The sequence below is a fragment of the Lampetra fluviatilis genome, chromosome 3 (assembly GCF_964198595.1).
Source record: "Lampetra fluviatilis chromosome 3, kcLamFluv1.1, whole genome shotgun sequence".
NCBI lineage: Eukaryota > Metazoa > Chordata > Hyperoartia > Petromyzontiformes > Petromyzontidae > Lampetra > Lampetra fluviatilis.
In genome coordinates this window covers 367974-395249 of record NC_136277.1, presented here as the reverse complement: position 1 = coordinate 395249, position 27276 = coordinate 367974, and the positions used below count along the sequence as shown (strand labels likewise).

The window sequence follows — 27276 nt, the reverse complement described above, 5'->3', positions numbered from 1 at the left end:
CGCCTGGGTGCAGGGCTGCCGGGCCTGTCAGCAGTGTGGGCAAAAGCCGGCGAGGTACCAGGTACCCCTGAGGCCGTTCCGAGTCAGTCGGACGAATCAGTTGGTCGGAATCGACCTGCAAGGGCCCTTTCCACGATCCCACCGGGGCAACCGATATATTCTTGTAGCGGTGGAGTACTTCACCCGCTACCCCGTGGCGGTGGCTATCCCGGATAAAACAGCCCTCGTAGTGGCCCGGGCCTTCGTGGAAAACTACGTACTTAAGTGCGGGATCCCCGAACGAGTCATTACCGACCAGGGTAGTGAATTCGAGGCCGAACTATTCCAGGCGCTGTGCCGAGAGTTCGGGATCCAGAAGGACCGAACCACGGCATATCACCCCCAGGCGAACGGGATGGTAGAGAGGATGAACCAGACTCTGGCCGGGAAGCTTAAACGCATGGCGGCCGCGAATCAACAGGACTGGGACGAACACCTCCCCTATGCCCTGTTCGCCTACACCACCGCCGTTCACACATCTACAGGACAGACCCCGTTCCTAATGATGTTTGGTCGCGAGTCTCGCCTGCCCGCAGATCTGCTGTTCGGTGTCCCTCCGCCGCAACGGGAGGAAGGGAGCCACCCGTGGAGCACTTGCTGGAGACCCTGCGAGGGGCCAGGGGCCGAGCCTACCCGCACGGAGAGGCCGCGCACCAGCGGCAAGAGCAGGGCGCCCGACCCCGTATGGAGCCCCCCTTCTACACTGCGGGCTCCGAGGTGTGGCTGTACACTCCCCGCGTCGGTGCCGGACAGGTGGGGAAGCTGACCACCTACTGGCGAGGACCCTGGATTGTGAGACGGCAGATCTCACCATGGACGGTGCTGATTCAGGGAGGAGAGAGGGGCCGGGAGATGGTGGTCAACATCCGCCGACTGAAGCCGTGGCGAGCAGCCCCCGAGGGGGGGAGCCCCGCCGTCCAAGTACCCCGAAACCCCGGGGTCCCCCTACCCCCCGTGCCCGGGGGCCTCGCGCAGTATATGGGCCCCACGGAGCCCCGGGCTCCGAGGGGCCCCGGACGGGGCCGGGGGCGACGAGGACGGCGACCCTTAAACCCCACCGCCTCTGAGTTTGTTCCCCAGCCCGCAGGTGCCAGAGACCGAGGGGAGCCGTTGGAATGGAGGAGGAGACCACCGCCGGAGCCCCAGGAGACGGAGCCGCCACCCCCGAGGCCAGCCACAAGGGCCGGGCGAATCCCGCGGACCCCGCGGCGATACCTCGTGGGGGCAACCCAGGCGAGGTGCTCCAGTCAACCCGGGACGGGGACTGGCACCCCGGGGGGCTATGTGGTGCCACAGCGACGGGGCCGCTCGGCCGAGCCAGGGAGCCGCCCGGCTTCCACCGCCGCACTGCCCCCCATCACCCCCCCCACATAAACACGCACCCGCACCCACGTAGGGCCTCGTGGTCGGGTCACCTACCCTGAGTTTTCACCCGAGGGCCCCCTAGGGGGGTTACCCCACGGTTTCTCAGGGCCAGGGAATTGGACAGGACCCTTCCCAGGCCAAGTAACACTGCGGCGCCGTGGGCGGATTTGAGATCGCACGACCACGGCGAGCTCAGAGAGCCCCGCAGTTAGAAACGCATACAAACACAAACACGGGTCAGCAAGGCAGATAGCTGGGATCAGGAGCCGGGACGACTGATTGGTCGAAAGTTCAAAGGCCGGCGGGATCGCAAAAGAGCGGGAAATCCTAGGCTCAGGATTGGTCGAGAGACCAAGGCGGTCGGGACGGGGGCGCCTAGCCTTTGATGTGAATAGTTTAAAAGAAAACGCAGGGGCAGTAGGGAACTCTCTTCTTCTGGAGTTTGGACACGGGGTCAGCGACGAAGGAGTCATCGGGCGAGCCGCTAGATTGTCTGCAGGACGATCTGAGCGCCGCAAGGTCACCAAGGACTACAGACGGTATCGTGTTGCGCGCCTTACAACACCTCAGAGCGGAGGGTAGGATCCGTAGGAGAGGGTTAGTTCGGGGTAAGGACGAGTAGGAAAGCGGTTTAGCAGAGAGCGCAGCATAGAATAGGGCTACACGGCACCAGAGTGTGGGTTAGAAGCGCCTTGCTGTCCCGCACACACACACGGGTGGCTCGGTTGGTTAGCAAGGGCTAATAAAATCTCGAGCGTAGTAACAAAACCGTGTTGTTGGGTGTTTTTGGAACGTGGTATTAGCGTGCACTGCATTCGCGAGTGTGTGGTCGTTGTACGCATAAAGGCCGTGGTCTCTGTACGATTGTGCGGGTACGGAGGTGTGTGCGTTAACGCCCGGGGAGAGCACTTTTGGTGTGTTGGCGTGACTACGCAGCCGTGTGAGAGGAGAATCGTCCTTGTACGATATTTGTGTTGACGTGCACGCGCGAGTGGGGGAGGGGACGAGTCGTCGTGTCGGCGTGTGCCCCGCTTGCGTGCGCTCGTTACTTGCGTAAGCTCTCGGCGTGCGTAATCGGCGTGCCCAAGGTGCGCGATCGTAACGTGGGCGGCCAGCGCGGCGCAGAGCGGCGCAGGAGTGGGTATCGCGTGTGGAGCTGTATGCGTGTGTGCGCGCACGTTCACGACGTGTGTAACACAGGTGCGCGATCCTAACGTGAGTGGTCAGGGTTGGGTGAGTGCCGTGCAGAGCTGTGTGTGGGTGTGCGCGTGCGTGGTTATCCATGCCTGCTACGCGGACCCGCGGGGGAGGGGAACCCTCGGGTGACGGCTCCCACACCCTGGGTGAGGAGCCTAGCGGCGGTTCGCTTAGCAGCGGGGGGGCGATTGATGAGGTTAGTCCGGCCGTTAGTATTATCGAGGGAGGGATCTCGGGGGCTAGCGACCCCCACACACTGCATTCGCGAGTGTGTGGTCGTTGTACGCATAAAGGCCGTGGTCTCTGTACGATTGTGCGGGTACGGAGGTGTGTGCGTTAACGCCCGGGGAGAGCACTTTTGGTGTGTTGGCGTGACTACGCAGCCGTGTGAGAGGAGAATCGTCCTTGTACGATATTTGTGTTGACGTGCACGCGCGAGTGGGGGAGGGGACGAGTCGTCGTGTCGGCGTGTGCCCCGCTTGCGTGCGCTCGTTACTTGCGTAAGCTCTCGGCGTGCGTAATCGGCGTGCCCAAGGTGCGCGATCGTAACGTGGGCGGCCAGCGCAGCGCAGAGCGGCGCAGGAGTGGGTATCGCGTGTGGAGCTGTACGCGTGTGTGCGCGCACGTTCACGACGTGTGTAACACAGGTGCGCGATCCTAACGTGAGTGGTCAGGGTTGGGTGAGTGCCGTGCAGAGCTGTGTGTGGGTGTGCGCGTGCGTGGTTATCCATGCCTGCTACGCGGACCCGCGGTGGAGGGGAATCCTCGGGTGACGGCTCCCACACCCTGGGTGAGGAGCCTAGCGGCGGTTCGCTTAGCAGCGGGGGGGCGATTGATGATGTTAGTCCGGCCGTTAGTATTATCGAGGGAGGGATCTCGGGGGCTAGCGACCCCCACATAAGTCAACCCCATTTACGGCGTGGCGATGGTTGCTCGCCTTGACTCGGCCCTGATCAAGGAGCTCGACGCTTGGTGCAGTTCAATCGTGAGGATTTGTGTAGATTGGATAAGTTTCGTACATTCGCCAAATTAACTGTATAACATTTTACCCACTCGATGTGTTTTAAGCATTGATGTGATGGGAGTAATCGAGCCCGAAAGCAGTAATCATAAACACAGGCGGGGCGGGTGGCAGCTCCCTCACTCGAACTGGGTGCAGAGTAATGTCAGCGACGTCAGCATTCTCGCTGGCGATTCTAATCTAAATCCAGATTCAAATCGATGCATTCTTGACGAACCTCCAATTTTGATTATGTGTTGCACCTCTTCATTCCGTCATCATGTTACTGGTGCCAAATATGGAATTTAGTCTAAAAATGTATTGATTCCAGACAGCTTTACTCAATTTGCCTTCATTCGCTCGTTCTCGCCTTTTCACTTTGTTTTTGTTTTGTAAACATTGCGGTGCACCATCTAAACTTCTCTATTAAAATAAATGTCTTTCTTACTTTGGGAGAACTAGTTGGTGACGTTCACTCAACTATTGTGTTGGAAGCCGTTTAGCTTCACACGATTATAAAGTTAGTTCATCTTGTTCACTTGAAAACAAGACCTTACACCGATTATTCACTCCACGTGCAATCTTGCAACAGATTGCGTTCCTCTCGCGTTCGCTGCGGGTGTGCCAATATCATTACAGAGTGCTTCGAAGAAGGGTCATTGCCCAAAACGTCGCATATTGTACATGTCACGGAAGTGTTTTTGACGACGGTGGAGGGTTTTCTTCGTCACAGAGGTTAAATGTCGAAGGTTTAAGGCGGAGCCATCGCGGAGGGCAGGGGTGGTCGGTGACGTCACCACGCTTCGGATATAAAGGTGGCTGGTGCTGCAAGCTGAGCGCGCATGTCTCTCGCGTGCTTTGTCAGAAGTAGTCGCAATGTCTGGACGCGGTAAAGGCGGTAAGGGGCTCGGCAAGGGAGGCGCAAAACGCCATCGCAAGGTGCTGCGCGACAACATCCAGGGCATCACCAAGCCCGCCATCCGCCGCCTCGCTCGCCGCGGCGGTGTGAAGCGCATCTCGGGCCTCATCTACGAGGAGACCCGCGGCGTCCTGAAGGTCTTCCTTGAGAACGTCATCCGCGACGCCGTCACCTACACGGAGCACGCCAAGCGCAAGACCGTCACCGCCATGGACGTGGTCTACGCCCTCAAGCGCCAGGGCCGCACTCTCTACGGCTTCGGAGGCTGAGCGCCCATCTCTCGCACATTAAGCCAACCCAAAGGCTCTTTTCAGAGCCACCCACCTCTTCGAAACTGCTTGCGCCAGTGTTGCCAAACACTTTCTAAATGGAGCACATGTCCTGGGTTATTGCGCGCCAATTCCTCGTGAGCGTGGTGGACGTTTGCTTGTTGAGTTGGCGAATCTTCATCTGCTTCCACATGAATGAAAGAAATCATGATATTCACGACACGTCACATTTAACAAGGCGTAATTCTTGAACGCATTAATACAGTACCCATTTCTGGTATTTTTGCGTGAATAATTTCCAGCTGCAGCCGATTCCGATATTACGTAGAGCATTTGGCGCCACAATCTTACAGCACACTCGTCCTAATTGACGTAGCGTGCCGGAACGCTAATCTCCACCTGTACAGCACAACAGCGAAGTTATTTTTCTCCACCGAGCGCTTGTATTTATCCAAATTGCGTTCATAAAACGCCCGTGTGCCGTATTAGACGAGTTGTGAAACAATCCTTCGTAAGAAACAAAAACACCCACACTCAAAACACAATATACTGTATTGGGTTTTCTAGTCATCCTTTTTAAAACAAAATCAATGGCCATGGCTGCAATTCACTAATATACATGTTTGGACATTACATTGTGTTATATTCACAAGTCATTTTTGCAGTAAAAACTATATTAAAGTGAACATCGCGTCCGCGTTTCTCATTGGAGGCTGATGGAGAGGGATGGTACTAAAAGAGCCACTCAGCAGCGCCGCGCACTACGATCCTCTGATTTGCATCTCGCCTCCTATAAAAGGAGCTCAACGCGCGACCGACATCCACATTCGCTTCCCGTCTGTTGTGAACTGACCCGAAGCTGCCTACGACGCGTCGACATGCCCGATCCTCCCGCATCAAAGAGCGCTGGGCCGGCTAAGGTTCCTGCTCCCAAGAAGGGCTCCAAGAAGGCTGTGACCAAGGCTACGCGCAAGGATGGCAAGAAGCGACGCCACCGCAGGAAGGAGAGCTACGCCATTTACATCTACAAGGTGATGAAGCAGGTGCACCCCGATACCGGCATCTCGTCCAAGGCAATGAGCATCATGAACTCGTTCGTCAACGACATCTTTGAGCGCATCGCTTCCGAGGCGTCCCGCCTGGCGCACTACAACAAACGCTCCACCATCACCTCTCGGGAGATCCAGACCGCAGTGCGACTGCTGCTCCCCGGCGAGCTGGCCAAGCACGCCGTGTCGGAGGGCACCAAGGCCGTCACCAAGTACACAAGCTCCAAGTGAAGCCTCGACTCCACCATTAATTACAAAGGCTCTTTTCAGAGCCACCCACCTCTCCGAACCTGCTATTACCAGTCCTAGCAGGAGTACAAAACGAAACTTCCAACAAAGTCCCGGTTCACGCGGGGACATTGTTCGCTCATTGAAATGGAGAGATCGATCGCATTTTGACCTGTTTCAACGTGAATAAAAGCGATAACAATATTCATGGCACATCATATTCACCAGCAGGCATTTATTGGACTTGTTTGTCCATTGATTTCATCTGCAGCCCATTCAGATATTACATTGGATATTTGGCGCCAAAACCTTGCAATGCAATATATTTAATTCGTGGTTGTATTTTCGGGCAGGAACTAACATTTTGCACGTGTACATATATGTAAAAGTAAGCGCCTAGCATGGATGACTCGTGCAGTATAATTGATGATCATCATCTCAATGCCAAGAGAATAGATATCTATCCCTGTGATCACCTCTTTCCGACATTTTTACGTATTACTGTTTCCAATGAAGTGCAGTTTCTTCACACTTTATTTAGATCATGCAGAGCACTGTAAAGTCGTTTTCGGAAAGGTGTTTGCTTGAGAAAATAACATCCGTTAAAGACATCGACGGCGCTCAAACGGTACTACTGCATCGTGATACGGCATTCTGAAATGATCCAAACTGAACATTTTGTTGATTAAGAAGAGTTGACGACTCGAGATCATTGCACGCTGCCAACCAATCAGCACGCTCCCCGTCTTCGCACGTCACGACTCCGCTGACCAGTGAGCGCGCGCTCTGGGCTACATAAGCCGCCTTCTCCCCGCTTGTGAGAATCTTTGCCCACACCAAGCCATGGCTCGCACCAAGCAGACCGCTCGCAAGTCCACGGGCGGCAAGGCCCCACGCAAGCAACTCGCCACCAAGGCGGCCCGAAAGAGCGCTCCGGCCACGGGCGGCGTCAAGAAGCCTCACCGCTACAGGCCCGGCACCGTCGCTCTGCGCGAGATCCGCCGCTACCAGAAGTCCACCGAGCTGCTCATCCGCAAACTGCCCTTCCAGCGCCTCGTCAGGGAGATCGCGCAGGACTTCAAGACCGACCTGCGCTTCCAGAGCTCCGCTGTCATGGCTCTGCAGGAGGCCAGCGAAGCGTACCTTGTCGCGCTCTTCGAGGACACCAACCTGTGCGCCATCCACGCCAAGCGCGTCACCATCATGCCCAAGGACATTCAGCTCGCCCGCCGCATTCGTGGCGAGCGCGCTTGAACGCCCAGCTCGGCCCTCAAAGCACAACACAAAGGCTCTTTTCAGAGCCACCACTTACGCATGAAAAAGCTTCCATGTGTGTCCTTCAAAGTTCGGGTGCCGGAAACCTTCGTTTGCTGGTCACGGCTCTCACGAGTCGTCAGGCGTAAGCGACAATGAAGTTCATTTTATATACCCCGCCGCTCATTTTTCAACATCACACGTTGGTGTTGTATATAAGCGTTGTGAAACCATGTTTACATAATCTACAACAAAAGGGTTATTTGGGTGAAATATATTAACTATTAAACCCAAAGATATTGGTTGATGTTGTTTCAATCCCGAGCTGATAAGAAGTTCACATTTTGCAAACTAAGAGACTGAATTATTCACGCACATATATTTTTAGGCATTGCCCGAACAGGCGGTTAAAGGAATATATATACACCGTATAGGCACGTGGGCGATCAATCACGAGCTCAAGGCTATCACAATGATTTCTTATAACCAATGAGGTCCCTCAAAATGATGATTATAATCAATAATACATTGATATTTGCGGAATCCGCTTATAAGTTTGACTTGCCAGCACGTGCCCATAAATTAACTCAATAATGCTTAAAACTTGAACCTATTAAGTACGTGTATCGCATTGTTTAATTCCTAAGATACGTGTCCGCATAAAAATATATATGGATAAAAATAATTAAAGTCAACATCGAATCCTCGCGTCCCGGCTTTTCATTGGTGGCTCAAGGAGAGGGCGGGACTCGACCGAGAGGAGCCAATCAGCAGCGGCGCGCTCTACGATCCTCGTCTCCGCTATAAAAGACGCTCCGGTGGTGCGTGTTAACGTCACAAATCGTTCGTACTTTGTCTCTATTGCTTTTTGCATCCTAGGTCCCTTAGCAATGTCTGGACGCGGCAAGACCGGTGGCAAATCTCGCGCCAAGGCAAAGTCCCGCTCTTCCCGCGCCGGCTTGCAGTTCCCCGTGGGTCGCGTTCACAGGCTGCTCCGCAAGGGCAATTACGCCCAGCGGGTCGGCGCTGGAGCACCCGTCTACCTGGCCGCCGTGCTCGAGTACCTTTCTGCCGAGATCCTCGAGCTGGCTGGCAATGCCGCCCGCGACAACAAGAAGACGAGGATCATCCCCCGACACCTGCAGCTCGCCGTGCGAAACGACGAGGAGCTCAACAAGCTCATGGGCGGCGTGACTATCGCCCAGGGCGGTGTGCTGCCCAACATCCAGGCCGTGCTGCTGCCCAAGAAGACCTCTCAGGCAAAGAAGTGAACGCGCCGCCGCCTCTACCACCACAACAACGGCTCTTTTCAGAGCCACCCACTTGCTTGCAAAGAGCTCGGACAGTCGTACACAGGGGTTTTGTTATTAATAAGGACACGGTCGTCGAGTTGCCCTCGTGCCAAATTGCTCGCAATTAAACAAATGCTCTGCTCATTCCAGTTACCCTTTATTATGTCTAATTTAGGAACGGTATTTGAGCAGCATTCCAACATTGCATCAATCATGGAACATGGTTTAGAATAAATTGGGATGCCTATTGGAAGAAAGTATCGTGTTTTTTAAAGAATAAAACTCGCTCTTTTTGAGCGGTCAGATTACATATGAAGAGGAGTCGGAGAATGGTTCAAGCACTTTAAGGGATCTGCGAGCCACCCTCACGCACCACGCAAACACATCTCCGCTCTCACGACAACACGCACCAATCACACGCGCGGGAAAGAGCTGGACGGGGGTGTCAGGGGTTAAAGGGCAGTGACGTCACCCGGAGCAGGCGTGCTGGACGCGGATGTGTATTGGGAGCGGAGATTGAGGAGTTAAAAGGGGCTGTGGGACGTGTGCCCGGGGTTGGTCTTGGAACGAGTATTGCTGTGCGTTGGTGAAAACAGGACCCTGCGGGGTGGGCTGGTAGGAACGAATAACCAAAGAATATAAACATAATGTATTATTACACTTGTTTAGCCAGGAAAGCCCCACTGAGACTAAAGGTTTTTGTAGGGTCCTGCCAAGTGTTTGCAGTAGGGGGCGATGTTGCTACACTGAATCGGACGATACGAAGGGAGAGTGTGAGGCCTAGGTCTAGGCTTTAGGCCTAGCTGTAGGCTTTAGGGCGCCGTGAGTTAATTTTTAATTTACCTGTTTTTATAATTTATGTAAAAGCTTTAAATTTAAATGTTTCTATTTAAAAGCATCAGGGAATGTAACATTGTTAAACATAACTCCCTTGCACACACGCAGGGGAACAATACGAAGGGAGAGTTTGAGGCGTTCGAGGCTTGAGGCCTAGCTGTAGGCTTTAGGCCGCCGAGAGTTAATTTTTAATTTAAATGTTTTTATTATTCATGTAAAAGCTTTAAATTTAAATGTTTATATTTAAAAGCATCAGGGAATGTAACATTGTTAAACATTAACTCCCTTGCACACACGCAGGGGTACGATACGAAGTCAGACTTTGAGGCCCAGTTCTAGGCTTTAGGCCTAGCTGTAGGCTTTAGGGCGCTGTGAGTTTTTTTATTTAATTTCAAAGTTTTAATTAAAAGCTATCTCAGGGAATTATAAGGGAATGTTACACGTGTTTAGCCAGGAAAACCTCATTAATGTAAATGTTTTAATTAAAAGCTATCTTAGGGAATTATAAGGGAATGTTACACTTGTTTAGCCAGGAAAGTATCACAGAGTCTAAAGGTTTTTGTAGGGTCATGCCAAGTGTTTGCAACAGGGTGGCGATGTTGCTACACGGACGGACGGACGGACGATATAATCTATTGTAGGCTGGTCCACTTCGTTGCTACCAGTATAAAGAAGTGCATAAACCATTCTACGACTCCTCTTCACATGCGCGTGGAATGAATGATTCTTGCATTCGTTCTAGATTTGAAGCTTTCGTGACTGCAATGATTCATACTCTTAGGTTTTTTTCGGTAAAGTCACGTAGGTAAAACAATAATAATACATAATTTAAATAATATAAATAATAATTTAAATAATAAATCAGGGGGGGGCAGAGGGGGGGGGCCTTATCTGAATGTGGTTGCCGGGGAGTGGCGTGGGGTGTCGGGGCTAAAAGGGAACAAATGAGCACATCAGCTCAGGGTTGTGGCCAGTGTTAGCTGATAGTAAGCATAAAAGTACTGGTAAACGCTGGGGATGTCAACACTCGGTAAAGTATAATATTACCTGTCAAATAAGATGGTACAAATATGTGTCGTTAAATATTTTTACATGGTTAATAACATCTTTCCAATGATTACTCATTCGTGTTACTTAGTGCAGTAAATACGTGTTACTTATTGCAGTAAAAACAACTCATCGCATGAACCATCCTGCGCTCCTAGAATATCAACTCTGTCGGTGCATTAAACGTAAGATTATATATTTTCTTTAAACATTCGACTGCGGAGTCACTTGAGTTGAATTTGAGTGGTGATAATTGTGCACCGTGCCTCGATCTTGTTCAAGGCGCGCGACCCTTCTGCAGTGCGTGAGCTACTCACCTCTTGCCACGTAACATGTTAAACTTTCTATTTAATGTCGGTTAATTTTGAGTAATTTTCTTCAGTTTGTTGTCCATCTGAAAATCCATATATTTATTAATTTCAAAGTTCGATTAAAACGTCCAGTTAAAAGTTCGGTGACAAGGGACGGTTGGCATGGCGCGCAGTCCTCACCATAGCGCGAGAGGAGGAATCGCGAGCGCGCGAGGCAAAACTTAAATAGAAAATATTTCGTTGGAATTAAATACGAGTAGTCTGTTGAAGCATCTTGTCTTGCAAAACATTCGAGTGTGTTTTAAATAGTGTTCATCATTAACACTTTTGAAAAACGACAATCATCATATCTCGCCCTGACCGAACAATGTCTCCCAAATGTTGGTTGTTCACTTGTTTTGAATTATAATTTATATCGTGAGCATTGTCGTATATTGCATAAGTAACGTACATTAAAGAAGTGATCTTCGTGATAATGTATCAACTATATGCATGTAAGTATGAACGTTACGGGAGTAATCGAGCCCAAAGGCAGGCGTGATAAACACAGTGAGTATGGTGGCAACTTCCTCACTAGATCTGAGTGCTGGATGATCTCAGCGACGTCCGCATTCAGTACGCCGCTTCTATAATAACCTCGGGCCTGGAGGACGCTCGGTTTGAATCCGTGAGAGCGCTGATTTCGATTTCAAAGAGGCGAGGCGATAAAAGCGACGTTTTGAGATGGCGGAAACTGCTCCTGCTCAACCACCAGCTGCGGCTACTTCAGCGCCTAAAAGCCCCAAGAAGAAGCGCGCCGCTCCAAAGTCCAAGAAGGTCGGCCCCAGCGTGTCCGAGCTCATCCTCAAGGCTCTGGCCAGCAGCAAGGAGAGGAACGGCGTGTCTCTTCCTGCGCTCAAAAAGTCGCTTGCTGCCGGAGGATACGACGTGGAGAAGAACAATGCCCGCGTGAAGTTGGCCATCAAGAAGCTCGTGGCCAAAGACGCCGTGGCGCAAGTGAAGGGCAGCGGTGCATCTGGCTCTTTCAAACTCAACAAGGAAAAGGCTGCCGCAAAGGCGAAGCCCAAGTCGTCAACATCAAAGCCCGCAGCTAAAAAGCCCGCGGCAGCCAAGAAGGTGAAGAAGCCCGCGGCAGCCAAGAAGACCGCGCCCAAGAAGTCTCCCAAGAAAGCAAAGAAGCCCGCGGCTGCCAAGTCGGCCAAGAGCCCCAAAAAGGTGAAGTCGGCTGTTAAGCCCAAGAAGGTGGCGAAGAGCCCAGCCAAGCCCAAGGCTGCGAAGCCCAAGGTCGCTAAGCCCAAGACCGTCAAGGCCAAGGCCGCCAAACCCAAGGTGGCCAAGCCCAAGAAGGCCGCGGCCAAGCCCAAGAAGACTGCGCCAAAGAAGTGAATCCGATCGGACGATGCTCGATTCACTCCACCTCAACGGCTCTTTTCAGAGCCACCCACTTAGTTAAAAAAAGTGAACCAGGTGCTGCTGCGCTTCAATTAGTTCATCGTTAACACATGGCAGTGTATTACGTTGCTGTTGAATGCGTGCCATATTCTGTAAGTCAAACCCATTTACGGCGTGGCGATGGTTGCTCGCCTTGACTCGGCCCTGATCAAGGAGCTCGACGCTTGGTGCAGTTCAATCGTGAGGATTTGTGTAGATTGGATAAGTTTCGTACATTCGCCAAATTAACTGTATAACATTTTACCCACTCGATGTGTTTTAAGCATTGATGTGATGGGAGTAATCGAGCCCGAAAGCAGTAATCATAAACACAGGCGGGGCGGGTGGCAGCTCCCTCACTCGAACTGGGTGCAGAGTAATGTCAGCGACGTCAGCATTCTCGCTGGCGATTCTAATCTAAATCCAGATTCAAATCGATGCATTCTTGACGAACCTCCAATTTTGATTATGTGTTGCACCTCTTCATTCCGTCATCATGTTACTGGTGCCAAATATGGAATTTAGTCTAAAAATGTATTGATTCCAGACAGCTTTACTCAATTTGCCTTCATTCGCTCGTTCTCGCCTTTTCACTTTGTTTTTGTTTTGTAAAGATTGCGGTGCACCATCTAAACTTCTCTATTAAAATAAATGTCTTTCTTACTTTGGGAGAACTAGTTGGTGACGTTCACTCAACTATTGTGTTGGAAGCCGTTTAGCTTCACACGATTATAAAGTTAGTTCATCTTGTTCACTTGAAAACAAGACCTTACACCGATTATTCACTCCACGTGCAATCTTGCAACAGATTGCGTTCCTCTCGCGTTCGCTGCGGGTGTGCCAATATCATTACAGAGTGCTTCGAAGAAGGGTCATTGCCCAAAACGTCGCATATTGTACATGTCACGGAAGTATTTTTGACGACGGTGGAGGGTTTTCTTCGTCACAGAGGTTAAATGTCGAAGGTTTAAGGCGGAGCCATCGCGGAGGGCAGGGGTGGTCGGTGACGTCACCACGCTTCGGATATAAAGGTGGCTGCTGCTGCAAGCTGAGCGCGCATGTCTCTCGCGTGCTTTGTCAGAAGTAGTCGCAATGTCTGGACGCGGTAAAGGCGGTAAGGGGCTCGGCAAGGGAGGCGCAAAACGCCATCGCAAGGTGCTGCGCGACAACATCCAGGGCATCACCAAGCCCGCCATCCGCCGCCTCGCTCGCCGCGGCGGTGTGAAGCGCATCTCGGGCCTCATCTACGAGGAGACCCGCGGCGTCCTGAAGGTCTTCCTTGAGAACGTCATCCGCGACGCCGTCACCTACACGGAGCACGCCAAGCGCAAGACCGTCACCGCCATGGACGTGGTCTACGCCCTCAAGCGCCAGGGCCGCACTCTCTACGGCTTCGGAGGCTGAGCGCCCATCTCTCGCACATTAAGCCAACCCAAAGGCTCTTTTCAGAGCCACCCACCTCTTCGAAACTGCTTGCGCCAGTGTTGCCAAACACTTTCTAAATGGAGCACATGTCCTGGGTTATTGCGCGCCAATTCCTCGTGAGCGTGGTGGACGTTTGCTTGTTGAGTTGGCGAATCTTCATCTGCTTCCACATGAATGAAAGAAATCATGATATTCACGACACGTCACATTTAACAAGGCGTAATTCTTGAACGCATTAATACAATACCCATTTCTGGTATTTTTGCGTGAATAATTTCCAGCTGCAGCCGATTCCGATATTACGTAGAGCATTTGGCGCCACAATCTTACAGCACACTCGTCCTAATTGACGTAGCGTGCCGGAACGCTAATCTCCACCTGTACAGCACAACAGCGAAGTTATTTTTCTCCACCGAGCGCTTGTATTTATCCAAATTGCGTTCATAAAACGCCCGTGTGCCGTATTAGACGAGTTGTGAAACAATCCTTCGTAAGAAACAAAAAAACCCACACTCAAAACACAATATACTGTATTGGGTTTTCTAGTCATCCTTTTTAAAAAAAATCAATGGCCATGGCTGCAATTCACTAATATACATGTTTGGACATTACATTGTGTTATATTCACAAGTCATTTTTGCAGTAAAAACTATATTAAAGTGAACATCGCGTCCGCGTTTCTCATTGGAGGCTGATGGAGAGGGATGGTACTAAAAGAGCCACTCAGCAGCGCCGCGCACTACGATCCTCTGATTTGCATCTCGCCTCCTATAAAAGGAGCTCAACGCGCGACCGACATCCACATTCGCTTCCCGTCTGTTGTGAACTGACCCGAAGCTGCCTACGACGCGTCGACATGCCCGATCCTCCCGCATCAAAGAGCGCTGGGCCGGCTAAGGTTCCTGCTCCCAAGAAGGGCTCCAAGAAGGCTGTGACCAAGGCTACGCGCAAGGATGGCAAGAAGCGACGCCACCGCAGGAAGGAGAGCTACGCCATTTACATCTACAAGGTGATGAAGCAGGTGCACCCCGATACCGGCATCTCGTCCAAGGCAATGAGCATCATGAACTCGTTCGTCAACGACATCTTTGAGCGCATCGCGTCCGAGGCGTCCCGCCTGGCGCACTACAACAAACGCTCCACCATCACCTCTCGGGAGATCCAGACCGCAGTGCGACTGCTGCTCCCCGGCGAGCTGGCCAAGCACGCCGTGTCGGAGGGCACCAAGGCCGTCACCAAGTACACAAGCTCCAAGTGAAGCCTCGACTCCACCATTAATTACAAAGGCTCTTTTCAGAGCCACCCACCTCTCCGAACCTGCTATTACCAGTCCTAGCAGGAGTACAAAACGAAACTTCCAACAAAGTCCCGGTTCACGCGGGGACATTGTTCGCTCATTGAAATGGAGAGATCGATCGCATTTTGACCTGTTTCAACGTGAATAAAAGCGATAACAATATTCATGGCACATCATATTCACCAGCAGGCATTTATTGGACTTGTTTGTCCATTGATTTCATCTGCAGCCCATTCAGATATTACATTGGATATTTGGCGCCAAAACCTTGCAATGCAATATATTTAATTCGTGGTTGTATTTTCGGGCAGGAACTAACATTTTGCACGTGTACATATATGTAAAAGTAAGCGCCTAGCATGGATGACTCGTGCAGTATAATTGATGATCATCATCTCAATGCCAAGAGAATAGATATCTATCCCTGTGATCACCTCTTTCCGACATTTTTACGTATTACTGTTTCCAATGAAGTGCAGTTTCTTCACACTTTATTTAGATCATGCAGAGCACTGTAAAGTCGTTTTCGGAAAGGTGTTTGCTTGAGAAAATAACATCCGTTAAAGACATCGACGGCGCTCAAACGGTACTACTGCATCGTGATACGGCATTCTGAAATGATCCAAACTGAACATTTTGTTGATTAAGAAGAGTTGACGACTCGAGATCATTGCACGCTGCCAACCAATCAGCACGCTCCCCGTCTTCGCACGTCACGACTCCGCTGACCAGTGAGCGCGCGCTCTGGGCTACATAAGCCGCCTTCTCCCCGCTTGTGAGAATCTTTGCCCACACCAAGCCATGGCTCGCACCAAGCAGACCGCTCGCAAGTCCACGGGCGGCAAGGCCCCACGCAAGCAACTCGCCACCAAGGCGGCCCGAAAGAGCGCTCCGGCCACGGGCGGCGTCAAGAAGCCTCACCGCTACAGGCCCGGCACCGTCGCTCTGCGCGAGATCCGCCGCTACCAGAAGTCCACCGAGCTGCTCATCCGCAAACTGCCCTTCCAGCGCCTCGTCAGGGAGATCGCGCAGGACTTCAAGACCGACCTGCGCTTCCAGAGCTCCGCTGTCATGGCTCTGCAGGAGGCCAGCGAAGCGTACCTTGTCGCGCTCTTCGAGGACACCAACCTGTGCGCCATCCACGCCAAGCGCGTCACCATCATGCCCAAGGACATTCAGCTCGCCCGCCGCATTCGTGGCGAGCGCGCTTGAACGCCCAGCTCGGCCCTCAAAGCACAACACAAAGGCTCTTTTCAGAGCCACCACTTACGCATGAAAAAGCTTCCATGTGTGTCCTTCAAAGTTCGGGTGCCGGAAACCTTCGTTTGCTGGTCACGGCTCTCACGAGTCGTCATGCGTAAGCGACAATGAAGTTCATTTTATATACCCCGCCGCTCATTTTTCAACATCACACGTTGGTGTTGTATATAAGCGTTGTGAAACCATGTTTACATAATCTACAACAAAAGGGTTATTTTGGTGAAATATATTAACTATTAAACCCAAAGATATTGGTTGATGTTGTTTCAATCCCGAGCTGATAAGAAGTTCACATTTTGCAAACTAAGAGACTGAATTATTCACGCACATATATTTTTAGGCATTGCCCGAACAGGCGGTTAAAGGAATATATATACACCGTATAGGCACGTGGGCGATCAATCACGAGCTCAAGGCTATCACAATGATTTCTTATAACCAATGAGGTCCCTCAAAATGATGATTATAATCAATAATACATTGATATTTGCGGAATCCGCTTATAAGTTTGACTTGCCAGCACGTGCCCATAAATTAACTCAATAATGCTTAAAACGTGAACCTATTAAGTACGTGTATCGCATTGTTTAATTCCTAAGATACGTGTCCGCATAAAAATATATATGGATAAAAATAATTAAAGTCAACATCGAATCCTCGCGTCCCGGCTTTTCATTGGTGGCTCAAGGAGAGGGCGGGACTCGACCGAGAGGAGCCAATCAGCAGCGGCGCGCTCTACGATCCTCGTCTCCGCTATAAAAGACGCTCCGGTGGTGCCTGTTAACGTCACAAATCGTTCGTACTTTGTCTCTATTGCTTTTTGCATCCTAGGTCCCTTAGCAATGTCTGGACGCGGCAAGACCGGTGGCAAATCTCGCGCCAAGGCAAAGTCCCGCTCTTCCCGCGCCGGCGTGCAGTTCCCCGTGGGTCGCGTTCACAGGCTGCTCCGCAAGGGCAATTACGCCCAGCGGGTCGGCGCTGGAGCACCCGTCTACCTGGCCGCCGTGCTCGAGTACCTTTCTGCCGAGATCCTCGAGCTGGCTGGCAATGCCGCCCGCGACAACAAGAAGACGAGGATCATCCCCCGACACCTGCAGCTCGCCGTGCGAAACGACGAGGAGCTCAACAAGCTCATGGGCGGCGTGACTATCGCCCAGGGCGGTGTGCTGCCCAACATCCAGGCCGTGCTGCTGCCCAAGAAGACCTCTCAGGCAAAGAAGTGAACGCGCCGCCGCCTCTACCACCACAACAACGGCTCTTTTCAGAGCCACCCACTTGCTTGCAAAGAGCTCGGACAGTCGTACACAGGGGTTTTGTTATTAATAAGGACACCGTCGTCGAGTTGCCCTCGTGCCAAATTGCTCGCAATTAAACAAATGCTCTGCTCATTCCAGTTACCCTTTATTATGTCTAATTTAGGAACGGTATTTGAGCAGCATTCCAACATTGCATCAATCATGGAACATGGTTTAGAATAAATTGGGATGCCTATTGGAAGAAAGTATCGTGTTTTTTAAAGAATAAAACTCGCTCTTTTTGAGCGGTCAGATTACATATGAAGAGGAGTCGGAGAATGGTTCAAGCACTTTAAGGGATCTGCGAGCCACCCTCACGCACCACGCAAACACATCTCCGCTCTCACGACAACACGCACCAATCACACGCGCGGGAAAGAGCTGGACGGGGGTGTCAGGGGTTAAAGGGCAGTGACGTCACCCGGAGCAGGCGTGCTGGACGCGGATGTGTATTGGGAGCGGAGATTGAAGAGTTAAAAGGGGCTGTGGGACGTGTGCCCGGGGTTGGTCTTGGAACGAGTATTGCTGTGCGTTGGTGAAAACAGGACCCTGCGGGGTGGGCTGGTAGGAACGAATAACCAAAGAATATAAACATAATGTATTATTACACTTGTTTAGCCAGGAAAGCCCCACTGAGACTAAAGGTTTTTGTAGGGTCCTGCCAAGTGTTTGCAGTAGGGGGCGATGTTGCTACACTGAATCGGACGATACGAAGGGAGAGTGTGAGGCCTAGGTCTAGGCTTTAGGCCTAGCTGTAGGCTTTAGGGCGCCGTGAGTTAATTTTTTATTTACCTGTTTTTATAATTTATGTAAAAGCTTTAAATTTAAATGTTTCTATTTAAAAGCATCAGGGAATGTAACATTGTTAAACATAACTCCCTTGCACACACGCAGGGGAACAATACGAAGGGAGAGTTTGAGGCGTTCGAGGCTTGAGGCCTAGCTGTAGGCTTTAGGCCGCCGAGAGTTAATTTTTAATTTAAATGTTTTTATTATTCATGTAAAAGCTTTAAATTTAAATGTTTATATTTAAAAGCATCAGGGAATGTAACATTGTTAAACATTAACTCCCTTGCACACACGCAGGGGTACGATACGAAGTCAGACTTTGAGGCCCAGTTCTAGGCTTTAGGCCTAGCTGTAGGCTTTAGGGTGCTGTGAGTTTTTTTATTTAATTTCAAAGTTTTAATTAAAAGCTATCTCAGGGAATTATAAGGGAATGTTACACGTGTTTAGCCAGGAAAACCTCATTAATGTAAATGTTTTAATTAAAAGCTATCTTAGGGAATTATAAGGGAATGTTACACTTGTTTAGCCAGGAAAGTATCACAGAGTCTAAAGGTTTTTGTAGGGTCATGCCAAGTGTTTGCAATAGGGTGGCGATGTTGCTACACGGACGGACGGACGGACGATATAATCTATTGTAGGCTGGTCCACTTCGTTGCTACCAGTATAAAGAAGTGCATAAACCATTCTACGACTCCTCTTCACATGCGCGTGGAATGAATGATTCTTGCATTCGTTCTAGATTTTAAGCTTTCGTGACTGCAATGATTCATACTCTTAGGTTTTTTTCGGTAAAGTCACGTAGGTAAAACAATAATAATACATAATTTAAATAATATAAATAATAATTTAAATAATAAATCAGGGGGGGGCAGAGGGGGGGGGCCATATCTGAATGTGGTTGCCGGGGAGTGGCGTGGGGTGTCGGGGCTAAAAGGGAACAAATGAGCACATCAGCTCAGGGTTGTGGCCAGTGTTAGCTGATAGTAAGCATAAAAGTACTGGTAAACGCTGGGGATGTCAACACTCGGTAAAGTATAATATTACCTGTCAAATAAGATGGTACAAATATGTGTAGTTAAATATTTTTACATGGTTAATAACATCTTTCCAATGATTACTCATTCGTGTTACTTAGTGCAGTAAATACGTGTTACTTATTGCAGTAAAAACAACTCATCGCATGAACCATCCTGCGCTCCTAGAATATCAACTCTGTCGGTGCATTAAACGTAAGATTATATATGTTCTTTAAACATTCGACTGCGGAGTCACTTGAGTTGAATTTGAGTGGTGATAATTGTGCACCGTGCCTCGATCTTGTTCAAGGCGCGCGACCCTTCTGCAGTGCGTGAGCTACTCACCTCTTGCCACGTAACATGTTAAACTTTCTATTTAATGTCGGTTAATTTTGAGTAATTTTCTTCAGTTTGTTGTCCATCTGAAAATCCATATATTTATTAATTTCAAAGTTCGATTCAAACGTCCAGTTAAAAGTTCGGTGACAAGGGACGGTTGGCATGGCGCGCAGTCCTCACCATAGCGCGAGAGGAGGAATCGCGAGCGCGCGAGGCAAAACTTAAATAGAAAATATTTCGTTGGAATTAAATATGAGTAGTCTGTTGAAGCATCTTGTCTTGCAAAACATTCGAGTGTGTTTTAAATAGTGTTCATCATTAACACTTTTGAAAAACGACAATCATCATATCTCGCCCTGACCGAACAATGTCTCCCAAATGTTGGTTGTTCACTTGTTTTGAATTATAATTTATATCGTGAGCATTGTCGTATATTGCATAAGTAACGTACATTAAAGAAGTGATCTTCGTGATAATGTATCAACTATATGCATGTAAGTATGAACGTTACGGGAGTAATCGAGCCCAAAGGCAGGCGTGATAAACACAGTGAGTATGGTGGCAACTTCCTCACTAGATCTGAGTGCTGGATGATCTCAGCGACGTCCGCATTCAGTACGCCGCTTCTATAATAACCTCGGGCCTGGAGGACGCTCGGTTTGAATCCGTGAGAGCGCTGATTTCGATTTCAAAGAGGCGAGGCGATAAAAGCGACGTTTTGAGATGGCGGAAACTGCTCCTGCTCAACCACCAGCTGCGGCTACTTCAGCGCCTAAAAGCCCCAAGAAGAAGCGCGCCGCTCCAAAGTCCAAGAAGGTCGGCCCCAGCGTGTCCGAGCTCATCCTCAAGGCTCTGGCCAGCAGCAAGGAGAGGAACGGCGTGTCTCTTCCTGCGCTCAAAAAGTCGCTTGCTGCCGGAGGATACGACGTGGAGAAGAACAATGCCCGCGTGAAGTTGGCCATCAAGAAGCTCGTGGCCAAAGACGCCGTGGCGCAAGTGAAGGGCAGCGGTGCATCTGGCTCTTTCAAACTCAACAAGGAAAAGGCTGCCGCAAAGGCGAAGCCCAAGTCGTCAACATCAAAGCCCGCAGCTAAAAAGCCCGCGGCAGCCAAGAAGGTGAAGAAGCCCGCGGCAGCCAAGAAGACCGCGCCCAAGAAGTCTCCCAAGAAAGCAAAGAAGCCCGCGGCTGCCAAGTCGGCCAAGAGCCCCAAAAAGGTGAAGTCGGCTGTTAAGCCCAAGAAGGTGGCGAAGAGCCCAGCCAAGCCCAAGGCTGCGAAGCCCAAGGTCGCTAAGCCCAAGACCGTCAAGGCCAAGGCCGCCAAACCCAAGGTGGCCAAGCCCAAGAAGGCCGCGGCCAAGCCCAAGAAGACTGCGCCAAAGAAGTGAATCCGATCGGACGATGCTCGATTCACTCCACCTCAACGGCTCTTTTCAGAGCCACCCACTTAGTTAAAAAAAGTGAACCAGGTGCTGCTGCGCTTCAATTAGTTCATCGTTAACACATGGCAGTGTATTACGTTGCTGTTGAATGCGTGCCATATTCTGTAAGTCAAACCCATTTACGGCGTGGCGATGGTTGCTCGCCTTGACTCGGCCCTGATCAAGGAGCTCGACGCTTGGTGCAGTTCAATCGTGAGGATTTGTGTAGATTGGATAAGTTTCGTACATTCGCCAAATTAACTGTATAACATTTTACCCACTCGATGTGTTTTAAGCATTGATGTGATGGGAGTAATCGAGCCCGAAAGCAGTAATCATAAACACAGGCGGGGCGGGTGGCAGCTCCCTCACTCGAACTGGGTGCAGAGTAATGTCAGCGACGTCAGCATTCTCGCTGGCGATTCTAATCTAAATCCAGATTCAAATCGATGCATTCTTGACGAACCTCCAATTTTGATTATGTGTTGCACCTCTTCATTCCGTCATCATGTTACTGGTGCCAAATATGGAATTTAGTCTAAAAATGTATTGATTCCAGACAGCTTTACTCAATTTGCCTTCATTCGCTCGTTCTCGCCTTTTCACTTTGTTTTTGTTTTGTAAACATTGCGGTGCACCATCTAAACTTCTCTATTAAAATAAATGTCTTTCTTACTTTGGGAGAACTAGTTGGTGACGTTCACTCAACTATTGTGTTGGAAGCCGTTTAGCTTCACACGATTATAAAGTTAGTTCATCTTGTTCACTTGAAAACAAGACCTTACACCGATTATTCACTCCACGTGCAATCTTGCAACAGATTGCGTTCCTCTCGCGTTCGCTGCGGGTGTGCCAATATCATTACAGAGTGCTTCGAAGAAGGGTCATTGCCCAAAACGTCGCATATTGTACATGTCACGGAAGTATTTTTGACGACGGTGGAGGGTTTTCTTCGTCACAGAGGTTAAATGTCGAAGGTTTAAGGCGGAGCCATCGCGGAGGGCAGGGGTGGTCGGTGACGTCACCACGCTTCGGATATAAAGGTGGCTGCTGCTGCAAGCTGAGCGCGCATGTCTCTCGCGTGCTTTGTCAGAAGTAGTCGCAATGTCTGGACGCGGTAAAGGCGGTAAGGGGCTCGGCAAGGGAGGCGCAAAACGCCATCGCAAGGTGCTGCGCGACAACATCCAGGGCATCACCAAGCCCGCCATCCGCCGCCTCGCTCGCCGCGGCGGTGTGAAGCGCATCTCGGGCCTCATCTACGAGGAGACCCGCGGCGTCCTGAAGGTCTTCCTTGAGAACGTCATCCGCGACGCCGTCACCTACACGGAGCACGCCAAGCGCAAGACCGTCACCGCCATGGACGTGGTCTACGCCCTCAAGCGCCAGGGCCGCACTCTCTACGGCTTCGGAGGCTGAGCGCCCATCTCTCGCACATTAAGCCAACCCAAAGGCTCTTTTCAGAGCCACCCACCTCTTCGAAACTGCTTGCGCCAGTGTTGCCAAACACTTTCTAAATGGAGCACATGTCCTGGGTTATTGCGCGCCAATTCCTCGTGAGCGTGGTGGACGTTTGCTTGTTGAGTTGGCGAATCTTCATCTGCTTCCACATGAATGAAAGAAATCATGATATTCACGACACGTCACATTTAACAAGGCGTAATTCTTGAACGCATTAATACAGTACCCATTTCTGGTATTTTTGCGTGAATAATTTCCAGCTGCAGCCGATTCCGATATTACGTAGAGCATTTGGCGCCACAATCTTACAGCACACTCGTCCTAATTGACGTAGCGTGCCGGAACGCTAATCTCCACCTGTACAGCACAACAGCGAAGTTATTTTTCTCCACCGAGCGCTTGTATTTATCCAAATTGCGTTCATAAAACGCCCGTGTGCCGTATTAGACGAGTTGTGAAACAATCCTTCGTAAGAAACAAAAAAACCCACACTCAAAACACAATATACTGTATTGGGTTTTCTAGTCATCCTTTTTAAAAAAAATCAATGGCCATGGCTGCAATTCACTAATATACATGTTTGGACATTACATTGTGTTATATTCACAAGTCATTTTTGCAGTAAAAACTATATTAAAGTGAACATCGCGTCCGCGTTTCTCATTGGAGGCTGATGGAGAGGGATGGTACTAAAAGAGCCACTCAGCAGCGCCGCGCACTACGATCCTCTGATTTGCATCTCGCCTCCTATAAAAGGAGCTCAACGCGCGACCGACATCCACATTCGCTTCCCGTCTGTTGTGAACTGACCCGAAGCTGCCTACGACGCGTCGACATGCCCGATCCTCCCGCATCAAAGAGCGCTGGGCCGGCTAAGGTTCCTGCTCCCAAGAAGGGCTCCAAGAAGGCTGTGACCAAGGCTACGCGCAAGGATGGCAAGAAGCGACGCCACCGCAGGAAGGAGAGCTACGCCATTTACATCTACAAGGTGATGAAGCAGGTGCACCCCGATACCGGCATCTCGTCCAAGGCAATGAGCATCATGAACTCGTTCGTCAACGACATCTTTGAGCGCATCGCGTCCGAGGCGTCCCGCCTGGCGCACTACAACAAACGCTCCACCATCACCTCTCGGGAGATCCAGACCGCAGTGCGACTGCTGCTCCCCGGCGAGCTGGCCAAGCACGCCGTGTCGGAGGGCACCAAGGCCGTCACCAAGTACACAAGCTCCAAGTGAAGCCTCGACTCCACCATTAATTACAAAGGCTCTTTTCAGAGCCACCCACCTCTCCGAACCTGCTATTACCAGTCCTAGCAGGAGTACAAAACGAAACTTCCAACAAAGTCCCGGTTCACGCGGGGACATTGTTCGCTCATTGAAATGGAGAGATCGATCGCATTTTGACCTGTTTCAACGTGAATAAAAGCGATAACAATATTCATGGCACATCATATTCACCAGCAGGCATTTATTGGACTTGTTTGTCCATTGATTTCATCTGCAGCCCATTCAGATATTACATTGGATATTTGGCGCCAAAACCTTGCAATGCAATATATTTAATTCGTGGTTGTATTTTCGGGCAGGAACTAACATTTTGCACGTGTACATATATGTAAAAGTAAGCGCCTAGCATGGATGACTCGTGCAGTATAATTGATGATCATCATCTCAATGCCAAGAGAATAGATATCTATCCCTGTGATCACCTCTTTCCGACATTTTTACGTATTACTGTTTCCAATGAAGTGCAGTTTCTTCACACTTTATTTAGATCATGCAGAGCACTGTAAAGTCGTTTTCGGAAAGGTGTTTGCTTGAGAAAATAACATCCGTTAAAGACATCGACGGCGCTCAAACGGTACTACTGCATCGTGATACGGCATTCTGAAATGATCCAAACTGAACATTTTGTTGATTAAGAAGAGTTGACGACTCGAGATCATTGCACGCTGCCAACCAATCAGCACGCTCCCCGTCTTCGCACGTCACGACTCCGCTGACCAGTGAGCGCGCGCTCTGGGCTACATAAGCCGCCTTCTCCCCGCTTGTGAGAATCTTTGCCCACACCAAGCCATGGCTCGCACCAAGCAGACCGCTCGCAAGTCCACGGGCGGCAAGGCCCCACGCAAGCAACTCGCCACCAAGGCGGCCCGAAAGAGCGCTCCGGCCACGGGCGGCGTCAAGAAGCCTCACCGCTACAGGCCCGGCACCGTCGCTCTGCGCGAGATCCGCCGCTACCAGAAGTCCACCGAGCTGCTCATCCGCAAACTGCCCTTCCAGCGCCTCGTCAGGGAGATCGCGCAGGACTTCAAGACCGACCTGCGCTTCCAGAGCTCCGCTGTCATGGCTCTGCAGGAGGCCAGCGAAGCGTACCTTGTCGCGCTCTTCGAGGACACCAACCTGTGCGCCATCCACGCCAAGCGCGTCACCATCATGCCCAAGGACATTCAGCTCGCCCGCCGCATTCGTGGCGAGCGCGCTTGAACGCCCAGCTCGGCCCTCAAAGCACAACACAAAGGCTCTTTTCAGAGCCACCACTTACGCATGAAAAAGCTTCCATGTGTGTCCTTCAAAGTTCGGGTGCCGGAAACCTTCGTTTGCTGGTCACGGCTCTCACGAGTCGTCATGCGTAAGCGACAATGAAGTTCATTTTATATACCCCGCCGCTCATTTTTCAACATCACACGTTGGTGTTGTATATAAGCGTTGTGAAACCATGTTTACATAATCTACAACAAAAGGGTTATTTTGGTGAAATATATTAACTATTAAACCCAAAGATATTGGTTGATGTTGTTTCAATCCCGAGCTGATAAGAAGTTCACATTTTGCAAACTAAGAGACTGAATTATTCACGCACATATATTTTTAGGCATTGCCCGAACAGGCGGTTAAAGGAATATATATACACCGTATAGGCACGTGGGCGATCAATCACGAGCTCAAGGCTATCACAATGATTTCTTATAACCAATGAGGTCCCTCAAAATGATGATTATAATCAATAATACATTGATATTTGCGGAATCCGCTTATAAGTTTGACTTGCCAGCACGTGCCCATAAATTAACTCAATAATGCTTAAAACGTGAACCTATTAAGTACGTGTATCGCATTGTTTAATTCCTAAGATACGTGTCCGCATAAAAATATATATGGATAAAAATAATTAAAGTCAACATCGAATCCTCGCGTCCCGGCTTTTCATTGGTGGCTCAAGGAGAGGGCGGGACTCGACCGAGAGGAGCCAATCAGCAGCGGCGCGCTCTACGATCCTCGTCTCCGCTATAAAAGACGCTCCGGTGGTGCGTGTTAACGTCACAAATCGTTCGTACTTTGTCTCTATTGCTTTTTGCATCCTAGGTCCCTTAGCAATGTCTGGACGCGGCAAGACCGGTGGCAAATCTCGCGCCAAGGCAAAGTCCCGCTCTTCCCGCGCCGGCTTGCAGTTCCCCGTGGGTCGCGTTCACAGGCTGCTCCGCAAGGGCAATTACGCCCAGCGGGTCGGCGCTGGAGCACCCGTCTACCTGGCCGCCGTGCTCGAGTACCTTTCTGCCGAGATCCTCGAGCTGGCTGGCAATGCCGCCCGCGACAACAAGAAGACGAGGATCATCCCCCGACACCTGCAGCTCGCCGTGCGAAACGACGAGGAGCTCAACAAGCTCATGGGCGGCGTGACTATCGCCCAGGGCGGTGTGCTGCCCAACATCCAGGCCGTGCTGCTGCCCAAGAAGACCTCTCAGGCAAAGAAGTGAACGCGCCGCCGCCTCTACCACCACAACAACGGCTCTTTTCAGAGCCACCCACTTGCTTGCAAAGAGCTCGGACAGTCGTACACAGGGGTTTTGTTATTAATAAGGACACCGTCGTCGAGTTGCCCTCGTGCCAAATTGCTCGCAATTAAACAAATGCTCTGCTCATTCCAGTTACCCTTTATTATGTCTAATTTAGGAACGGTATTTGAGCAGCATTCCAACATTGCATCAATCATGGAACATGGTTTAGAATAAATTGGGATGCCTATTGGAAGAAAGTATCGTGTTTTTTAAAGAATAAAACTCGCTCTTTTTGAGCGGTCAGATTACATATGAAGAGGAGTCGGAGAATGGTTCAAGCACTTTAAGGGATCTGCGAGCCACCCTCACGCACCACGCAAACACATCTCCGCTCTCACGACAACACGCACCAATCACACGCGCGGGAAAGAGCTGGACGGGGGTGTCAGGGGTTAAAGGGCAGTGACGTCACCCGGAGCAGGCGTGCTGGACGCGGATGTGTATTGGGAGCGGAGATTGAAGAGTTAAAAGGGGCTGTGGGACGTGTGCCCGGGGTTGGTCTTGGAACGAGTATTGCTGTGCGTTGGTGAAAACAGGACCCTGCGGGGTGGGCTGGTAGGAACGAATAACCAAAGAATATAAACATAATGTATTATTACACTTGTTTAGCCAGGAAAGCCCCACTGAGACTAAAGGTTTTTGTAGGGTCCTGCCAAGTGTTTGCAGTAGGGGGCGATGTTGCTACACTGAATCGGACGATACGAAGGGAGAGTGTGAGGCCTAGGTCTAGGCTTTAGGCCTAGCTGTAGGCTTTAGGGCGCCGTGAGTTAATTTTTTATTTACCTGTTTTTATAATTTATGTAAAAGCTTTAAATTTAAATGTTTCTATTTAAAAGCATCAGGGAATGTAACATTGTTAAACATAACTCCCTTGCACACACGCAGGGGAACAATACGAAG

General features: G+C 50.4%; 10 protein-coding genes and 2 pseudogenes across 10 annotated transcripts; all 12 read left to right on the top strand.

Annotated features, from left to right (window-relative positions):
* The first annotated feature begins 4477 nt into the window (after positions 1-4477).
* On the top strand, positions 4478-8591 carry LOC144950760 (histone H2A-like). The gene is made up of 2 exons (XM_078880840.1): positions 4478-4499; positions 8209-8591. Exons 1-2 carry the CDS (start codon positions 4478-4480, stop codon positions 8589-8591), a joined length of 405 nt encoding a protein of 134 aa, XP_078736966.1.
* LOC144950768 (histone H2B type 3-B) lies at positions 5668-6069 on the top strand. Its single transcript, XM_078880852.1, has one exon. It carries the CDS (start codon positions 5668-5670, stop codon positions 6067-6069), a length of 402 nt encoding a protein of 133 aa, XP_078736978.1.
* On the top strand, positions 6910-7320 carry LOC144948620 (histone H3). Its single transcript, XM_078878232.1, has one exon. It carries the CDS (start codon positions 6910-6912, stop codon positions 7318-7320), a length of 411 nt encoding a protein of 136 aa, XP_078734358.1.
* A 2742-nt stretch (positions 8592-11333) lies between the features above and the next one.
* LOC144950719 (histone H1 pseudogene) lies at positions 11334-12246 on the top strand (annotated as a pseudogene).
* Positions 12247-13246: 1000 nt separating this feature from the next.
* LOC144950752 (histone H4) lies at positions 13247-13899 on the top strand. Its single transcript, XM_078880828.1, has one exon. The coding sequence runs from the start codon at positions 13331-13333 to the stop codon at positions 13640-13642; it is 312 nt and encodes a 103-aa protein (XP_078736954.1). The 5' UTR covers positions 13247-13330; the 3' UTR covers positions 13643-13899.
* A 620-nt stretch (positions 13900-14519) lies between these two features.
* On the top strand, positions 14520-14921 carry LOC144950741 (histone H2B type 3-B). Its single transcript, XM_078880817.1, has one exon. The coding sequence runs from the start codon at positions 14520-14522 to the stop codon at positions 14919-14921; it is 402 nt and encodes a 133-aa protein (XP_078736943.1).
* An 840-nt stretch (positions 14922-15761) lies between these two features.
* Positions 15762-16172, top strand: LOC144950730 (histone H3). Its single transcript, XM_078880806.1, has one exon. It carries the CDS (start codon positions 15762-15764, stop codon positions 16170-16172), a length of 411 nt encoding a protein of 136 aa, XP_078736932.1.
* An 890-nt stretch (positions 16173-17062) lies between these two features.
* Positions 17063-17443, top strand: LOC144947876 (histone H2A-like). Its single transcript, XM_078877249.1, has one exon. The coding sequence runs from the start codon at positions 17063-17065 to the stop codon at positions 17441-17443; it is 381 nt and encodes a 126-aa protein (XP_078733375.1).
* Positions 17444-20185: 2742 nt separating this feature from the next.
* On the top strand, positions 20186-21098 carry LOC144950672 (histone H1 pseudogene; annotated as a pseudogene).
* A 1084-nt stretch (positions 21099-22182) lies between these two features.
* LOC144950698 (histone H2A-like) lies at positions 22183-26295 on the top strand. The gene is made up of 2 exons (XM_078880775.1): positions 22183-22204; positions 25913-26295. Exons 1-2 carry the CDS (start codon positions 22183-22185, stop codon positions 26293-26295), a joined length of 405 nt encoding a protein of 134 aa, XP_078736901.1.
* On the top strand, positions 23372-23773 carry LOC144950708 (histone H2B type 3-B). The gene has a single exon (XM_078880785.1). It carries the CDS (start codon positions 23372-23374, stop codon positions 23771-23773), a length of 402 nt encoding a protein of 133 aa, XP_078736911.1.
* On the top strand, positions 24614-25024 carry LOC144950689 (histone H3). The gene has a single exon (XM_078880763.1). The coding sequence runs from the start codon at positions 24614-24616 to the stop codon at positions 25022-25024; it is 411 nt and encodes a 136-aa protein (XP_078736889.1).
* Positions 26296-27276: the final 981 nt, after the last annotated feature.

Coding starts and splice junctions, on each gene's coding strand:
- LOC144950760 (XM_078880840.1), top strand. CDS start 4,478: ATGTCTGGACGCGGTAAAGGCG. Junction 4,500..8,208: donor GTCTGGACGCGGTAAAGGCG/GTAAGGGGCTCG, acceptor TAGGTCCCTTAG/CAATGTCTGGACGCGGCAAG.
- LOC144950768 (XM_078880852.1), top strand. CDS start 5,668: ATGCCCGATCCTCCCGCATCAAAGAGCGCTGGGCCGGCTAAGGTTCCT.
- LOC144948620 (XM_078878232.1), top strand. CDS start 6,910: ATGGCTCGCACCAAGCAGACCGCTCGCAAGTCCACGGGCGGCAAGGCC.
- LOC144950752 (XM_078880828.1), top strand. CDS start 13,331: ATGTCTGGACGCGGTAAAGGCGGTAAGGGGCTCGGCAAGGGAGGCGCA.
- LOC144950741 (XM_078880817.1), top strand. CDS start 14,520: ATGCCCGATCCTCCCGCATCAAAGAGCGCTGGGCCGGCTAAGGTTCCT.
- LOC144950730 (XM_078880806.1), top strand. CDS start 15,762: ATGGCTCGCACCAAGCAGACCGCTCGCAAGTCCACGGGCGGCAAGGCC.
- LOC144947876 (XM_078877249.1), top strand. CDS start 17,063: ATGTCTGGACGCGGCAAGACCGGTGGCAAATCTCGCGCCAAGGCAAAG.
- LOC144950698 (XM_078880775.1), top strand. CDS start 22,183: ATGTCTGGACGCGGTAAAGGCG. Junction 22,205..25,912: donor GTCTGGACGCGGTAAAGGCG/GTAAGGGGCTCG, acceptor TAGGTCCCTTAG/CAATGTCTGGACGCGGCAAG.
- LOC144950708 (XM_078880785.1), top strand. CDS start 23,372: ATGCCCGATCCTCCCGCATCAAAGAGCGCTGGGCCGGCTAAGGTTCCT.
- LOC144950689 (XM_078880763.1), top strand. CDS start 24,614: ATGGCTCGCACCAAGCAGACCGCTCGCAAGTCCACGGGCGGCAAGGCC.